This window comes from Geotrypetes seraphini, chromosome 3 (genome assembly GCF_902459505.1).
Source record: "Geotrypetes seraphini chromosome 3, aGeoSer1.1, whole genome shotgun sequence".
NCBI classification, from domain to species: Eukaryota; Metazoa; Chordata; class Amphibia; order Gymnophiona; family Dermophiidae; genus Geotrypetes; species Geotrypetes seraphini.
This window is the reverse complement of record NC_047086.1, coordinates 218,246,844-218,261,163: the sequence shown is the minus strand read 5'-3', so window position 1 is coordinate 218,261,163 and position 14,320 is coordinate 218,246,844. Positions and strand designations below refer to the sequence as shown.

General features: G+C 42.5%; 1 protein-coding gene across 3 annotated transcripts in view; it reads left to right on the top strand.

The window, feature by feature from the left end:
* Positions 1-5,178, top strand: part of SPATS2 (spermatogenesis associated serine rich 2) — a 139,897-nt gene extending 134,719 nt beyond the window's left edge. For all 3 annotated transcript variants that reach the window (XM_033938066.1, XM_033938067.1, XM_033938068.1), the window contains one exon: positions 2,096-5,178. In XM_033938066.1, coding sequence (XP_033793957.1) covers positions 2,096-2,407 — 312 coding nt within the window. In that variant the 3' untranslated portion in view covers positions 2,408-5,178. The remainder of the gene's footprint in view (positions 1-2,095) is intronic.
* Positions 5,179-14,320: the final 9,142 nt, after the last annotated feature.

Below are 14,320 nucleotides of genomic sequence, written 5' to 3'. Positions count from 1 at the left end.
AGAGGGCTTGGGCTCCCTTTTGCCCCGATCGTGTCGGGGGGGGCAAGAGGGCTTGAGCTCCCTCTTGCCTCGATCGTGTCGGGGGTGCCGCGGTTGGCTGGGGCAAGAGGGCTTGAGCTCCCTCTTGCCCCGATCGTGTCGGGGAGTCGGCGGGGCAAGAGGGCTTGACGTTAGAGAAAGGGCGAACCGCTGGAAGAGGAAGTAGCGCAGGCGCAGGGCTCACGGAAGGGCCGGGACCGCCAAGAGAAAGCAGCACGACACCGGTAGGAGCTTCTACATGATGGGGAGGGGGTCGGGAGGCTGGGAGGGTGCGAGCGGTCCTTCAGGGTGGGGGTGCGGGTGGGAGTGCGTGCGAGCGGTCTTTCGGGGTGGGGGTGCGAGCGGTCCTGCGTTGGGGTAAATCGAACGTCGGGGGGGGCATCAGGTTTTCAGGGTGGGGACAGGACTTCAAGGGGGAGAGGAGAGTCGGGGCGGGCAAAAGGAGAGTCGGGGTGGCCAGAGGAAAGTCGGGGCGGGCGAAAGGATAGTCGGGCGGCAACGGGAGAGTCGGGCAGCATGCGCGGTATACGGGTGTGTGCGGTATATAAAAATTTCTGTACATAAATTTATGTTTTCCGCATGCTATACCCGTGTGCGCGTTTTACACGGGTGCGCATTATCTACGTGAAAATACGGTAATTTCTCCATATTGCACTATACAGGAGGAAATCTGAGAGGGGTACTTTATTTGAATAATCACATGATTAAAAATTTTAATCATGATTAATCATGCAATTAAAAAAATTTTAATGTATGTACAGCCCTAAAGTATCCTGTTTCCCTGAAAATAAGACCTATCCTGAAAATAAGCCCTAGTATGATTTTTAAAAATGCTCCTAATATAAGCCCTACCCCAAAAATAAGCCCTAATTAAGATCAACCCCTGAAGCCCCCCCGCCACCCGAATGTCCCCAACATTCCCTGACTCCATCCCTGCCCAATTCGCTGAAAAAATCAGATTTGTCGATTCAACAAACCCCACTCCAGTAAGACCTGACATACCTCCACTCTGAGGCCTCCTAAAGCAACAGCGGTGGCAGCGCTCAGAACGACTTCTTCATGGAGTTCCCCGCTGGGGTCTTCCCTCTGCCGCATCACTGAGCGCTGCCACCGCTGCTGCTTTTGGAGGTCTCAGAGCAGAGTATATACGTATCACAGTGAGAGGGTTGGTGGGGTTCTGCTGCACAGGGGGATGGGAGGGAGGCATAGAAAGATGCTGCACAAGGGAATGGGTGAGAAAGAAGGAAAGATGATGCACATGGGGGGGAGAGAGAATGGAAAGAGGAAGAATTGGGGTAGAGGAGAGGAAGGGAGAGATGATTGTTGTACATGAAAAAAAAATAAGACAGCCCCTGAAAATAAGCCCTAATGCATTTTTTGGACCCCAAATTAATATAAGACACTGTCTTATTTTCGGGGAAACACGGTATATGCATATTCATTAGGGGTATGTAGAAAACTATCCCATTGGCAGCTTTTGAGGATTGTGAGGAAAAAATTAAATCAAAAACCAAAACAAACTTCTCCCAACAATAAGAAAGTATTATTTAGTTATTTAAGGTATTTATATACCGCCTATCAAAGTTATTTTAAGGGTTTACAGTCAGGTACTCAAACATTTTCCCTATCTGTCCCTGTAGTCTCCCAGTCTATCTAATGTACCTGGGGCAATGGAGGATTGAGTGACTTGTCCAGGGTCACAAGTAGTAGATTTCTGGTTGAAGTTTTTGATTGAATTTTTGGGAAGAAGGGAAAGAAACCTCAGAACCCCATCTGTAGCATTATGTTTGGCTTTCAGATTAGAAAGAGGTAGGGTATCCTCATAGGCTAAAAATACCTCCTTCAATAATCCACGATTAAAGTGGCATAAATGTTCATATCCAAAACTTTTTAGTAAATTATACCAAAAAAAATTTCCTTGTAAAAGGTTGGTGCACTTATCTGGTCCCATGATAATGGACAGTTTCACAGGAGCCCATAGTCTGTATGCTCTAAAATATTGCATTCTCATTTGTTGCTTTTTTCCTTGAATTTACATAACCTCTCTCGTTTGTAGGCTTTTCAAGGTAACAGACGACCAGGTCAGGGCTACCAGCCCCAGAGCCAGCGCCAAAGTGACTTCTCTACCCCAGGCCGACCTGAGAACATGAACCGCTCCAGAACCAATTCTCGATATGGATCCAGCAACCGGTACCAAGGCTTCCAAGCCCGGTCACCTGGGCACAGCAGTGAAAGTAGCCAACACCATATGCCAGACACCAATGGCACAACTGTCTTCTCGGAATCCAGCCAGCCTGCCCTCTCCTCACCAGCAGCCCTCTCCCAGCGCAAGCCTCGTAATATGCAGATAGACACGGTGACTACCTGAGAGAACTTTGGACCCATGTTCAGCTTAAAAACCAGACTGTAGGAGAGAGTCATAGCTAGATTATTAACCAAGCGTTTACATGTCACACTCTTGTGCCACTTTAAATTTTTTGTTTTTGTGCGTCTGTCCTCCCTTTTTCTTTTCAGAGCCACTGTAGAGTGTATTGTCGGCATTATGTGGTACCAGCACACTTGCTGACCTGTAGATACACCTATACTATCTACAGCTGGAGCTTTTACCTTAGTCAAACGCTACTGGTTTCCTCGAGTTACACTCAAAATGCTCTTGGTCTTCTCTGTTCTTGCATCCCCTGCAGGGTGCAGCATGCAGCCTTCATGCATGTAGGTTTCACAACAGATTTATCTGCTGTTCTGTGGCAGTGTACCCTCTAACAGTGGAACCTACAGCAGTAAAAGCATTCTAGAAATCACTTTCCTCCTTTCACTATTTCTTGATTTTTGTCCTTGAGGATAGAAATAAATCAATAAACAAGTTCTAGGTGTCATGTTTTTGATGGACTTATTCAGTTTATTTGTCTAGCTTTAAAGAGCTAGTCTTCCTGCCTTGGCTCAATGCGTTTTTAAAACAAAAATATGACCTAAAACTTATTTGTTGACCTATTTCTATAGATCTAACTGCATTAACACAACAGCCCTACCTACTTTATTTTTCTCTTTTTGTGTTAGATTATTGCAATAAGTGGAATATTTTAGCGGGATGTGACTGCACCATGGATGGTGTATGATAAGGAAGATGTACACAGTTAAGTTGTACACAGTTACAAGTGGTTTGAGCCACACATGGAATTAGGGGTCTTCTAATGCAGGAAGTGTATTTTTAAAGGGAGGCTGTCCTTTCACATCTTAGTATGTATGGACAACATTATTATGTAAGGACAGTTGCTGGACAGATTTCACAAGTTGCTGAAGCATGAAATGGATTTTCACTTTCTGGTCCCATTTCTGAATTAAACTTGACTTTTATTACTATACACACATTCTTACTGAGGCATGGACAACAGTGAAAATGTGTAGTTCTGCATTTTACGCTGCTAGAGATTAGAATTCATTTGACTAGCATTATCCCAGCCTACTCTAAATGGAAAGAAGTCACTGCTGCTTGCTTTTGTGGCACATTCTGGCTCCTTGTAGGTGGCCCATTTCTACTTGTGATCTGGAGAGGATAGAGTGGAGTGGAAGAATATTAACCATATAATGTTTGAACATCCTCCCATTACCTCTATCTCTATGAGCAGAAATTATAGTGCATAGCTTCTCTGAGGTTAGACTCCTAGATTCTCAGAGTAACTGAATAGAGTTACTAGTTTCCTGATGTGATTAGTCTATCCATCCTGGCAGTGCCTTGTATAAGATTGTTGATGTTTTTTGTTATATATTTTAAACCTTTTTCCTTTGACAAAGGTATGGATTCAGCTAAGATTGTGAGGTTGAGTTGATTCCCACAGCATCAACTCGATGCCACTGCAACTTTGTTATTACAGAAGTATCCTTGTCCCTTCTTCAGGAGAAGGCCTATTACCACCCAGTTACTTATTGCTAAGTGACTTGGCTTCAGCTATTATGGCAGAGTTGAGACTAGAACCCATCAAGCCACCTTAAATCTTCTCCAACTTGATCTGAAAGCACACTTTAATCATATTTTCAAGTTAGCCACAATAAATATGCAAGAGATAAGTTTCCATACATATACATAGGGTCTCCAATATATGCAAATGTAGCTCATTTGCCTTAATTATACTAATCCTAAAAACCAAACCAACTGGGTTTCACATTTATTTTGACTTGATATATTGCATATCAATAATTATCTCTGCTGTTTAAGAAACTTTTCCAAGATCCCCATTGAAACTATGGCAGTGTGGTCCTTTACCCCAGAAGTGGTTGCTACATGTCTTTAGATAGTAAGCTATCCTCAATCCCGTGTACCTACTGGCTTAACCTAACAAATCTTTAAAAACCAAAGACCTTGACATTGTTATCTGCCTCAGGTATGATTGGCACTGGTTACTGATATAGGTTGAACTCTTTCTCCTTTGCCTGCTGTTTTACATGTTTGTTATAGGCAACTTCTTCAGTATCAGAGTTTTTCTTCAAAAATATGCTACCTGGCTCTTGCTGTCCGCTATCTACAGCTTTTCTTGCCTACAAAGTAAGGCACACACAAACTGGAGAAGACTGGTTATCTCTCTGCTCTGAGGAAAACCTCAGGTGCATTTAGCAATTTTGCTGTCTACCTGACTGCCTCCCTGTTTTTCCTGGCTTGTGTCATGCTCAGCCAAGGTGAATTTTCCTACTGTTTTGGATGGTATGGGTATGTCTGCAAGGGCTTTGACAGTTGGTGCTAATAAATACCACTGAGGGCACAATTTTGTCTCTTCAGCAGCAGACAGCACTAAATGGAGCAGGGTCAGTACCAGAAGGTGGGGACTGAGTTGGAAAGATGCTAACTTACCTGGAGAAGGAGGAAGGGAGAGAAGAGCAGTGCCTGTTCCTGGTTTTAGAAGCTGTTGCAAGAACTTTCCCCCAGATAGCAGACAGTAATGAGAGGGAGACTTGCCTGGAGTTGTTAACACATGTGAAAATAACTACTTTGTATTGAAATGAAGACTCTGATGGTTATGTTTTGAACTCTCATTAACAGCTGAGAATGGAGGACAGGACTGAAAGATTTCATTGAGTTATGTTCTGTCTGGGATGTGGTTGCTGCTCCACTGTGTTCTTGTACCTATTAAAAAGAGCTCGGTAACAAGGCATTGGTCACATTTTGAAGAAACTGTACAAAAAGGAACTTACTGCTGCAGGGCAATTCTGCATAAAGCTGATACCAGGTGCCTAATTTGCATATGCCTTAATAAATGAGGGATCTTGGGAACTCACCCTAAGTTTTAAAGTGTGCTGAGAATTAGGGCTACCATTGGCTGAATCCATTGCTTTGAGGGTTAGCTAAGCAACTTTCAGTAATATAGAGTACAAAACAGTTTAGAGGGGTTGAAGGGAGAGCTACTCTGTATAAAGCTGAATGACAGGAGCATAATTTGCATTTGCCTTGAGAAATGAGAGCTCTTGGGAACTCAACCTGAGCTTAAAGTATACTGAGAATTTGGGCTAATGTTGACTGATGTTGAAGATTAGCTAAACTAGACCAGGCCACTTAGTGATTTAGAGAACAGTGTTTCTCAATTCTGTCCTGGAGTACCTCCTTGCCAGTAAGGTTTTCAGGATATCCACAATGAATATATATATAAAGTTGATTTGCATACACTGCCTCCATTATATGCAAATTTCTTTCATGTATATTCATTGTGGATATCCTGAAAACCTGACTGGCAAGGGGGTACTCCAGGACTGACTTGAGAAACACTGATGTAGAGCAGTTGTTCCCAAACCTGTCCTGGAGGACCACTAGCCAGTCAGGTTTTCAGGATAGCCTTAATAAATATGCAAGCAACAGGTTTGCATACCTGTCACTCCATTACATGCAAATTGCTCTCATGCATATTCATTAAGACTATCCTGAAAACCTGACTGGCTGGTAATCCTCCAGGACAGGATTGGGAACCACTGATGTAGAGTACTAACCCTTTAAAAATAATATATTGGAGTTTATCAAAAGCTTTCACAGATTTATTGCTTAAGTAGATATGCTTTCAGCAATGTAGAAAAAAAGATCCTATAAATAGGCCAAGTAACTAAAAGTCAGTTCATAATGCTTTTTATATCTAACTTTTTTTTTAATGAAGAAAAACTAGTGTCCTTTTTCTAGTAATCTTCATTTCACTTCCATTTGCCTAAAGAAGGCACTGATTGCAAAGAGCAGATGGGCTCTGCCCTCAGAAAGACTTGAAGACAATCAAGCAATCAAATTTTTAGCTAAATTGAATCACTAACCAGTGAAGCTCTCTTTAAAAATAGGAGATATTTATTTGCACCTCCAGTCAGACTAGCTGCAGTATTCTGCATCAATTTAAATTTTATCAGAAGTTTCAAAGAAACACCTTCCGATGGAGAATTTCAATAATCTAGCCTGAGAAATTGTGCAAAAACTAGAAACATCTGGAGCTTAGATGCTCAGCATAATCTTTGATTAGCAGTTTTCTTTTAATTTTCATCTGTTAATCAGAGTTCAGATCTTCATTAGAGAAATTTCCCCTAGTGAGCAGACAGTAGGGATAGGGGGAAGTTTGAACCTGACAAGTACAGAACACGGATGCTTTGGGCTCAAAATATTAGGGTGCAGTCCCTTAAGGAGGATGTTCTTGCCTAGAATTATTAACACATGGTAAAATGGCTACTTTGTATTGAAATGAAGAGTTTAATATACCCGTCATTTCAATACAAAGTAGCCATTTTACCATGTGTTAATAATTCTAGGCAAGAACATCCTCCTTAAGGGACTGCACCCTAATATTTTGAGCCCAAAGCATCCGTGTTCTGTACTTGTCAGGTTCAAACTTCCCCCTATCCCTACTGTCTGCTCACTAGGGGAAATTTCTCTAATGAAGATCTGAACTCTGATTAACAGATGAAAATTAAAAGAAAACTGCTAATCAAAGATTATGCTGAGCATCTAAGCTCCAGATGTTTCTAGTTTTTGCACAATTTCTCAGGCTAGATTATTGAAATTCTCCATCGGAAGGTGTTTCTTTGAAACTTCTGATAAAATTTAAATTGATGCAGAATACTGCAGCTAGTCTGACTGGAGGTGCAAATAAATATCTCCTATTTTTAAAGAGAGCTTCACGGGTTAGTGATTCAATTTAGCTAAAAATTTGATTGCTTGATTGTCTTCAAGTCTTAGACTTGAACATCACTGTCAATCCAAAAAGCAATGGGTTCAGCCAGCAGTAGCCCTAATTTTTGGTGCCCTTTATGCTAAGGGTGAGTTCCCAAGATCTCACTGAAACTTGTCTTCCTATTGTTCTTACTCTTGCTCTAGCTTTGCTGATTAATGCTGTTAGAACCTCCATCTTCTATTCCTTTTATGCTATGCCCCTGTCCCCCTCTTATCCTCCTGTTTTCTTCCCATGCCCATACTGGGTCTATCCTCTCTATTACTCCCTCTTTCTTGTGCATGATCTATACTCCACTCTCTTACTTACAAGAGCTTTCCTCTTAATAATCATTCTCCTAAGCATTCCTACTTTTTTCTTGCCTAATTATGCAGACAGTCATACTTCTTCCATTTTCCATCTTCTTCACTTTTGTGCATTGTCAAATACTCTACTCATTCTATAACTGGTTGCTTAAATATAGGTGCCATTTTTGTGCCTGCATCTATAAAATACTATAATTTACATGACAAGTAAACATTTATTCACATAAATAGCAGCCAAACACTCAGTGCTATTGTATAATATAGGCATGTAACATGCTTAGCACATAAATGCAAGCAACGGGAGTGTCTAGTAATTTATACATGCATCATACAGAACACTAAGTTATGCGCATAGCTGCCACATAGAGGTATGCTCATTATGCTGGCCATAGACCTGGCATTAGTGGAAGTACCTCAATTTAGGTGCAATAATACTGACTTGTATTCTTTAATAGTAGCTTGGCACAGATGTTATTTTAGAATTGGAACTCAGCCCACCCTTAGTTATTAGGGGCGTCCCCTAAGTCTCACATACATAACAGAAGACAGAAACAAACAAAAAAAAGAAACACTGAGGAAACAAAAACCAGAGGTAATTAACTCTCTCCTCATTCAAACCATCCAGGAATGGATCCAGTTATTTTCCCTTCTGAACATGCAAGAAGAGGTCTTTTTCTGTTTTTCAGCAAAGGGTGAAGCTGGAAGAAAACCAGTATTATGAATTTGCAAAATTTCACAAACTCAAAAAATTGTGCTGTGAGGAGACATGCCTTTTTTTTTTTTTTTCCAGTTTCGGTCAAAACCACTAAAACTGTCTGAAAGCATATGGCCAAAGATGAAACCAAACCCCAAATCTTAGGGCTCCCTTTTATCAAACTGCGGTAGAGTTTTTTTACCGTGGCTGATGAGGTAAATATTCTGACACTCATGGGAACTGAATGAGCGTCGGAGCATTTACCTCACCCACAGTAAAAAGCTCTACCGTGGTTTGATAAAAGGGACCTTAAGTTTGGTTTTGTGAATGTGAACTAGTGAGGACTGGTGGCGGATTGTCAGAGCTTGTAGTCAACATTCCTTTGCTATACCCATGGTATCAAAGCTAAAATATAATAATTCAAATAATGAAAGACCTTATTTTGCCTTGGCCTCCATGCACATAGACTGCATCTTATGAAACTAATGGTCACAGTACTTTTACAGTGACAGCTGACATCATAATTCTATAGGCTATTTCCTAATTTATCATCCCAAATTTACCTCCCTTTTACAAAGTTGTGGTATCAGCTGCTGTGCGGCACATGTTCTAGCACCCATTGAATCCAAATGGGTGTTGGAGCGATTACTACGGCCTGTCACAATAATAGCCTTTGTAAAAGGAAGCCTTACAGACTTAAATTCCAGCTAAAAGTGTGTAACAAAAGATTTATTTGGAGCATCCTATTTACCATATAAACTATTGTGTAAGATTATAACTGCATTACTTACACTTGCAGTACAAAAAATAGGAGTTCCCCCCACCCCCCTTCCATGGACTACCTTAGAATCCTTGGTGGCCTAGGGCAGGAGCAATGCCCAAATCTTGGCAGCTATTTCAAGAACTGAGATGAAATGGGCAAGAGTAAGAATTGCTCCTGTCCCAATTACATCATTAGACCACCAGGAATTATAAAATAAACCATGAATGTGAGGTACTGGAGGGGTTTCAAGAGGAAAGGCAATTTCTGTTTGGGGGGGGAGGGAGACAATGGGGCAAAGCACATTTTTGGCATCCATTGAAAACTGGAGCCTGATATTCAGACAGCAAAAGGCTGTCCTGGGTAATCTTGGCCACTGGTATTGAATATCCAGGTGAAAGTTCACATCCTCAGAGTGGCTGACTAATTAAAATAGTGATAGATCTGCTTATTAGACGGTTCTATCTTAACTGCTAGCCTTACAGCTGCTAAATATTAGCAGTGGCCAACTATGTTGTGGCCAATCAGGTGAGCAGGAGATAGCTGGCTGAGGGGGAACCAATTAGGAAGCACTAATGATTAGTGAGTCCAAAATGCTAAGGTGCCTATCATATCCCTATGGGTGTCTTAGCATCTAGTGTGGGCTAATTGGTTAGTGCCCTTTGAGGAATTCCTATCCTAAAGTACCACTGAATATCAGGGGAATAGTAATTCTTGTCCAAACCCAAAAATAAAAAAAATCATTTTGGCTGAAACCAAAACTGGATAGAAAAAGGATTTGGGGCTGTTTTAATGCTGTAACCCAAACTGAAATTTGGTCAGCCTCCAGCTTGGACTATAATTTAAAGGAGTAAGTCTCATACTGTACATTTTGGGATAAAATCCATAGGTACATAATACTGCTTAATATTGTATCAATTTTCAAAGTATGTTCCAATACATTTTAAAACATGACATTCTCATGACCACTGCACCTGTTTCTGTGTAGACAAAAATTAATAGACATGGGGTTCATTTTATAAAATATTCCTGCATGTAGGAGGTAATTTTATAAAGTAAATGTTGCATGTATCTAGCCACATAAGCACATAAATAGTATTTTTATAAAATACTGAACAGCATAAAAATAAGCATGATGGCATGTACTTTGCCAGGAGGGATGTACATGGGTGGAGTTTGGGTACAAGCATGAGCCATTCGTAGCACTTTTCTCTGAACAGTTCCTCTCTTCCCTCAGTGCATCTCTACCACACTATTCTCCCTCCCCCCCCCCCCCCCCCCCACACACACACACACACTCCTTGTCATTTTCCCCACTCCTGCTGCATAGGTATAATCTCGTATTTGGGGGCAGGGAGTTTAATAGCTCTCTTCCTGTTCCGTTCCCTAAATCTTTTTAGCCTGTTCTCATTTCCCCTCGACCCAGCCTTCTATTTCTCTCCATTCTCCTGCAAGCTGCAATTCACTTTTCCCTAGCCAGCTGCTGTTCGAGGCAGGTTTGGCTCACCTCTCCGTTTACTGATTCCCACTTCATTCTCCTTTACAGGTAAGACTTCCTTATGTTTGTAGATTTAACTCATGTTCAATTTGTGACTCCCTATTGACCACAGGCTTGTATCATTCCCCTGCTTTGCGCTCTGGCTCCAGGTACATTCCTATTTTCTGGGACTGGTTTCCCAATCCCTTTGCACTGTAGCACTTCCACTAGTACTCATAGATTGCAGGCCAGAGGCTATGCTCTGTCTGCAGAGTCCACATCAGATGCTTTGCCACACACTCACCCTAAGCTCTGGAAGCCCAGCAAGAATCACAGTTTGAAACCTCAAAGATGACATGCTGAGTGGGAGAACATGTTCTAGCGGCCCAGGGCATAGAATCATGTGCTCATACTAAGCCACTGTGTTTTGGGCTGCCTCCGGGATATTGCTTCAGTGGCCAGGGAACAAGCATCCAGTTCAAGGGAGATGATTGCAGAGTTTTACCAAGAGCACAGAGGGAATCAAGGATTCAGCAATTAAAGAAGAAAGTCAGGGAACTAATCCAGGAAACAAGAGTTTATGAGACAACTTCTCCATCCCCAATACTGGCAATGGTCTCCTGCTGCATCTGCTGTGCTACTTTAGGCTCACATAGCTTAGGACACGTGGTATAGTAAGGGGGAGGGGGGTTCTGGACACCATCTTTGTGGAAGGCATTGGCGCCTCTCCCCCTCCCCCCACATACCTCTTTAAATGTTTGCCAGCTCTAGCAGCATCTACTTGCTGCTCACGCTGGTGTCGGCTCCTTTATGATGTCATTTCTGTTCTCCCTTTCACAGTCCATATCTCTTCCCTCAGTCTCTTTTCCTCTCAACCTATCAGTGCCTGTGCTACTCTCATTTCTCTGTTTCTCTATCAGTTCCTCATTTCTTTTGCAGTGCCTCCCTCATCACTTCTCCCGCTCTATGGTAGACCAAGGGCAGGAAGTCTGACCACTGCTACTACTCGTCTGCTCGCTGACATTCCTTAGCCAGCCAATAGGCTGCAGGGGGAGGCAAGAACAGTAGTTTAGGCCTTAGGATACACCAACCTATCCTGCTGACTATTGGCTGGCTAAGGAATGTCTGACCAATGGTGGCTCTTAAATTACTAATCCAGCCTCCTTTGCAGCTTATTGGCTGGCTAAGGAATGTCCAACCAATGTGCTGCAGGGGGAGGCGGGAATAGTAGCTAAGGAGAGACAGCTTTTCTTCCTGCTTTCCCCTATAGCTCTACATCGGAAAAATTTCAGCTCTGATGTCTGGGAAGGGTTGCTAGATTTTCCTTTTGGAAAATCTGGACCCCTAGCCATGCCCTCAGGCCCGCCTAGTTCTGCCCATCCCTGCCCTAATTCTGCTTCCAAGCCTACTCTAGCCCTGCCCCCTAATGCCTGCTCTTTTTGGGCAGGGAGGATGTTCCCGCATGCGTGGACGCTACATGATGACATCACATGCGCGTAATGTCATTGCGTGACAACTGCGCATGCATGGACTTCCTGCCCGAAACAGATTTTCAAAACTTGAACAAAGTGCCGGGTTTTGGAAAGCCGTCTGGACCCCCGGACATGTATTCAAAAGGAGGAAATGTCCGAGGAAATCAGGACATCTGGTAACCTATGGGCGGTGCTGCAAAGAATATTGCGGGTGCTCTAGCACTTACAGAACTGGCGCCTATGCTGGTTGATATTCCAAAATGTTTTAACCAGCCAGAAATAGCTACTAAATAGTTAAATTACTTGTTTGGGGCTATCCACCGCAGCGGGGTATAGGGCTCCTGATTTTACTGACGTAAAATCTGGTAACCCTATGCCTGATAGGATAGGAGACGATGATATCTTTACACCCTTTGACATGAAAAAGAGAATAACATATGCAAATGCATAGAATATTTGATATTGGCAAATGTGAACAAATCTACAATGTAATTAGGTGTGAGACCAGCCGTTACCTTATAGCATACACAACTGAACTTAAACTTCACACACGCCTCTAGAAGCAGCCCATGCAACTCACAAAAGAAAGGAGTAACATGGTTGAACTTTTTCAAAATGAAAATAAGTCGGACTGCTGTGTTCTGATATAAAGACTTTTTTGAGTACCTCCCAAATATATAATATTACAGTAGTCAAGTTGGCTCAAGACCAAAGATTGTACCAGCAGTCTAAATGATGGAACATCAAAATATGCTCTAATACAGGGGTGCCCAAAAGGTCGATTGCGATTGACCAGTAGATCGCGAAGGCAATGTGAGTCGATCGCAGAGTCCATCCTGAGCTCTGTGATAGACTCATGTTGCCTTCGCATTCTACCTGTTTCCTGATGCCGTAAAGAGGACACAGAAGCGCTGGTACGAACAGCCTTCCCCACCTAACGTCAATTCTGACATTGGAGAGGAAGTTACAGGCCAGCCAATCACTGCCTGGCTGGCCCGGAACTTCCTCTCCGATATTAGAATTGACATCGGGGGAGGAAGGCTGATCGGCCCGGTGCTTCTGCATCCTCTTTATGGCGTTGGGAAGCAGGGAGAGCTCAGAATTTAGTGGCGGTGGCTTGGGGGAGGGCAGGGAGAAAAAAAGGGTCAGGCAAGGAGACAGAAAGAAAGAAGGGAAACAAAGAAAGGGACAGAAAGGAAAAGAATGGGCATGGAGAGAAAGACAACGAAAGGGGGCAGGCAGGGAGACAGAAAGAAAGAAGGGAAACAAAGAGACAGAAAGAAAAAGGGCATGGAGAGAGAAAGACAAAGAAAGGGAGCAAGCAGGGAGACAGAAAGAAGGAAGGGAAACAAAGAAGTGGAAAGAAAGAAAAAGAAGGGCATGGAGAGAGAAAGAAAGAAGGGGCAGGGAGACAGAAAGAAAGGGGCATGGAGAGGACAGAAAGAAGGCATTGAGAGAGAACGAAAGCCGGGCATGGAGAGAAAGACAGGACGTGGAGAGAGAGAGAAAGGGGGCAGGAAGGAAGAAAGAAAGGGCATGGAGAAAGAAAGAAAGAAAGAAGGGCAGGGAGAAAGAAAGGGGAGGGGCAGGGAGAGAGACAGAAAATGTTGGGGGAAGGAATGAGGTCTGAAGGAGAGGAAGCATAAAGGAGGCTGAAAGAAGGGAAGAAATATTGGATGCACAGTCAGAAGAAGAAAGTGCAACAAGAGACTCATGAAATCACCAGACAAAGGTAGGAAAAATTATTTTATTTTCAATTTAGTGATCAAAATGTGTCCATTTTGAGAATTTATATCTGCTGTCTATATTTTGCACTATGGCTCCCTTTTACTAAACCACAATAGTGTTTTTAAGCACAGGGAGCATATGAGCATCAAGAGCAGTGCAAGGCATTCAGCGCAGCTCCCTGCGCTAAAACCCACTGATGTGGTTTAGTAAAAAGGGAGGGGGTATATTTGTCTATTTTTGTATAGTTGTTACTGAGGTGACATTGCATAAAGTCATCTGCCTTGACCTCTTTCAAAAAAACCCAGAATATAAATAATAATTAACATTTTCTTTGTGTACAGTGTGCTTTGTGGGGGTTTTTTACATTTTATTGTTGGTAGATCATTTTGACTTGGTCATTTTAAAAGTAACTGGCAAGCCCAAAAAGTGTGGGCACCCCTGCTCTAATAGAACTCTGTTTCCACAATGTATGAAAACTTTTCCAAATTAGAGCATCCACTTGATTCTTCATAGTCAAATTCTGATCCAAAATGGTCTGTTGGATGTCTCAGTACAATTTTGGCATGGAGATGCTTAGAAAAATTTAGTTTTTTCTGTATGTCGCTCAATTCAGCCAACTATCTATGAAATTCAGGCTGTTGGCCAGCTAAGTCAAGCAGCCATATTG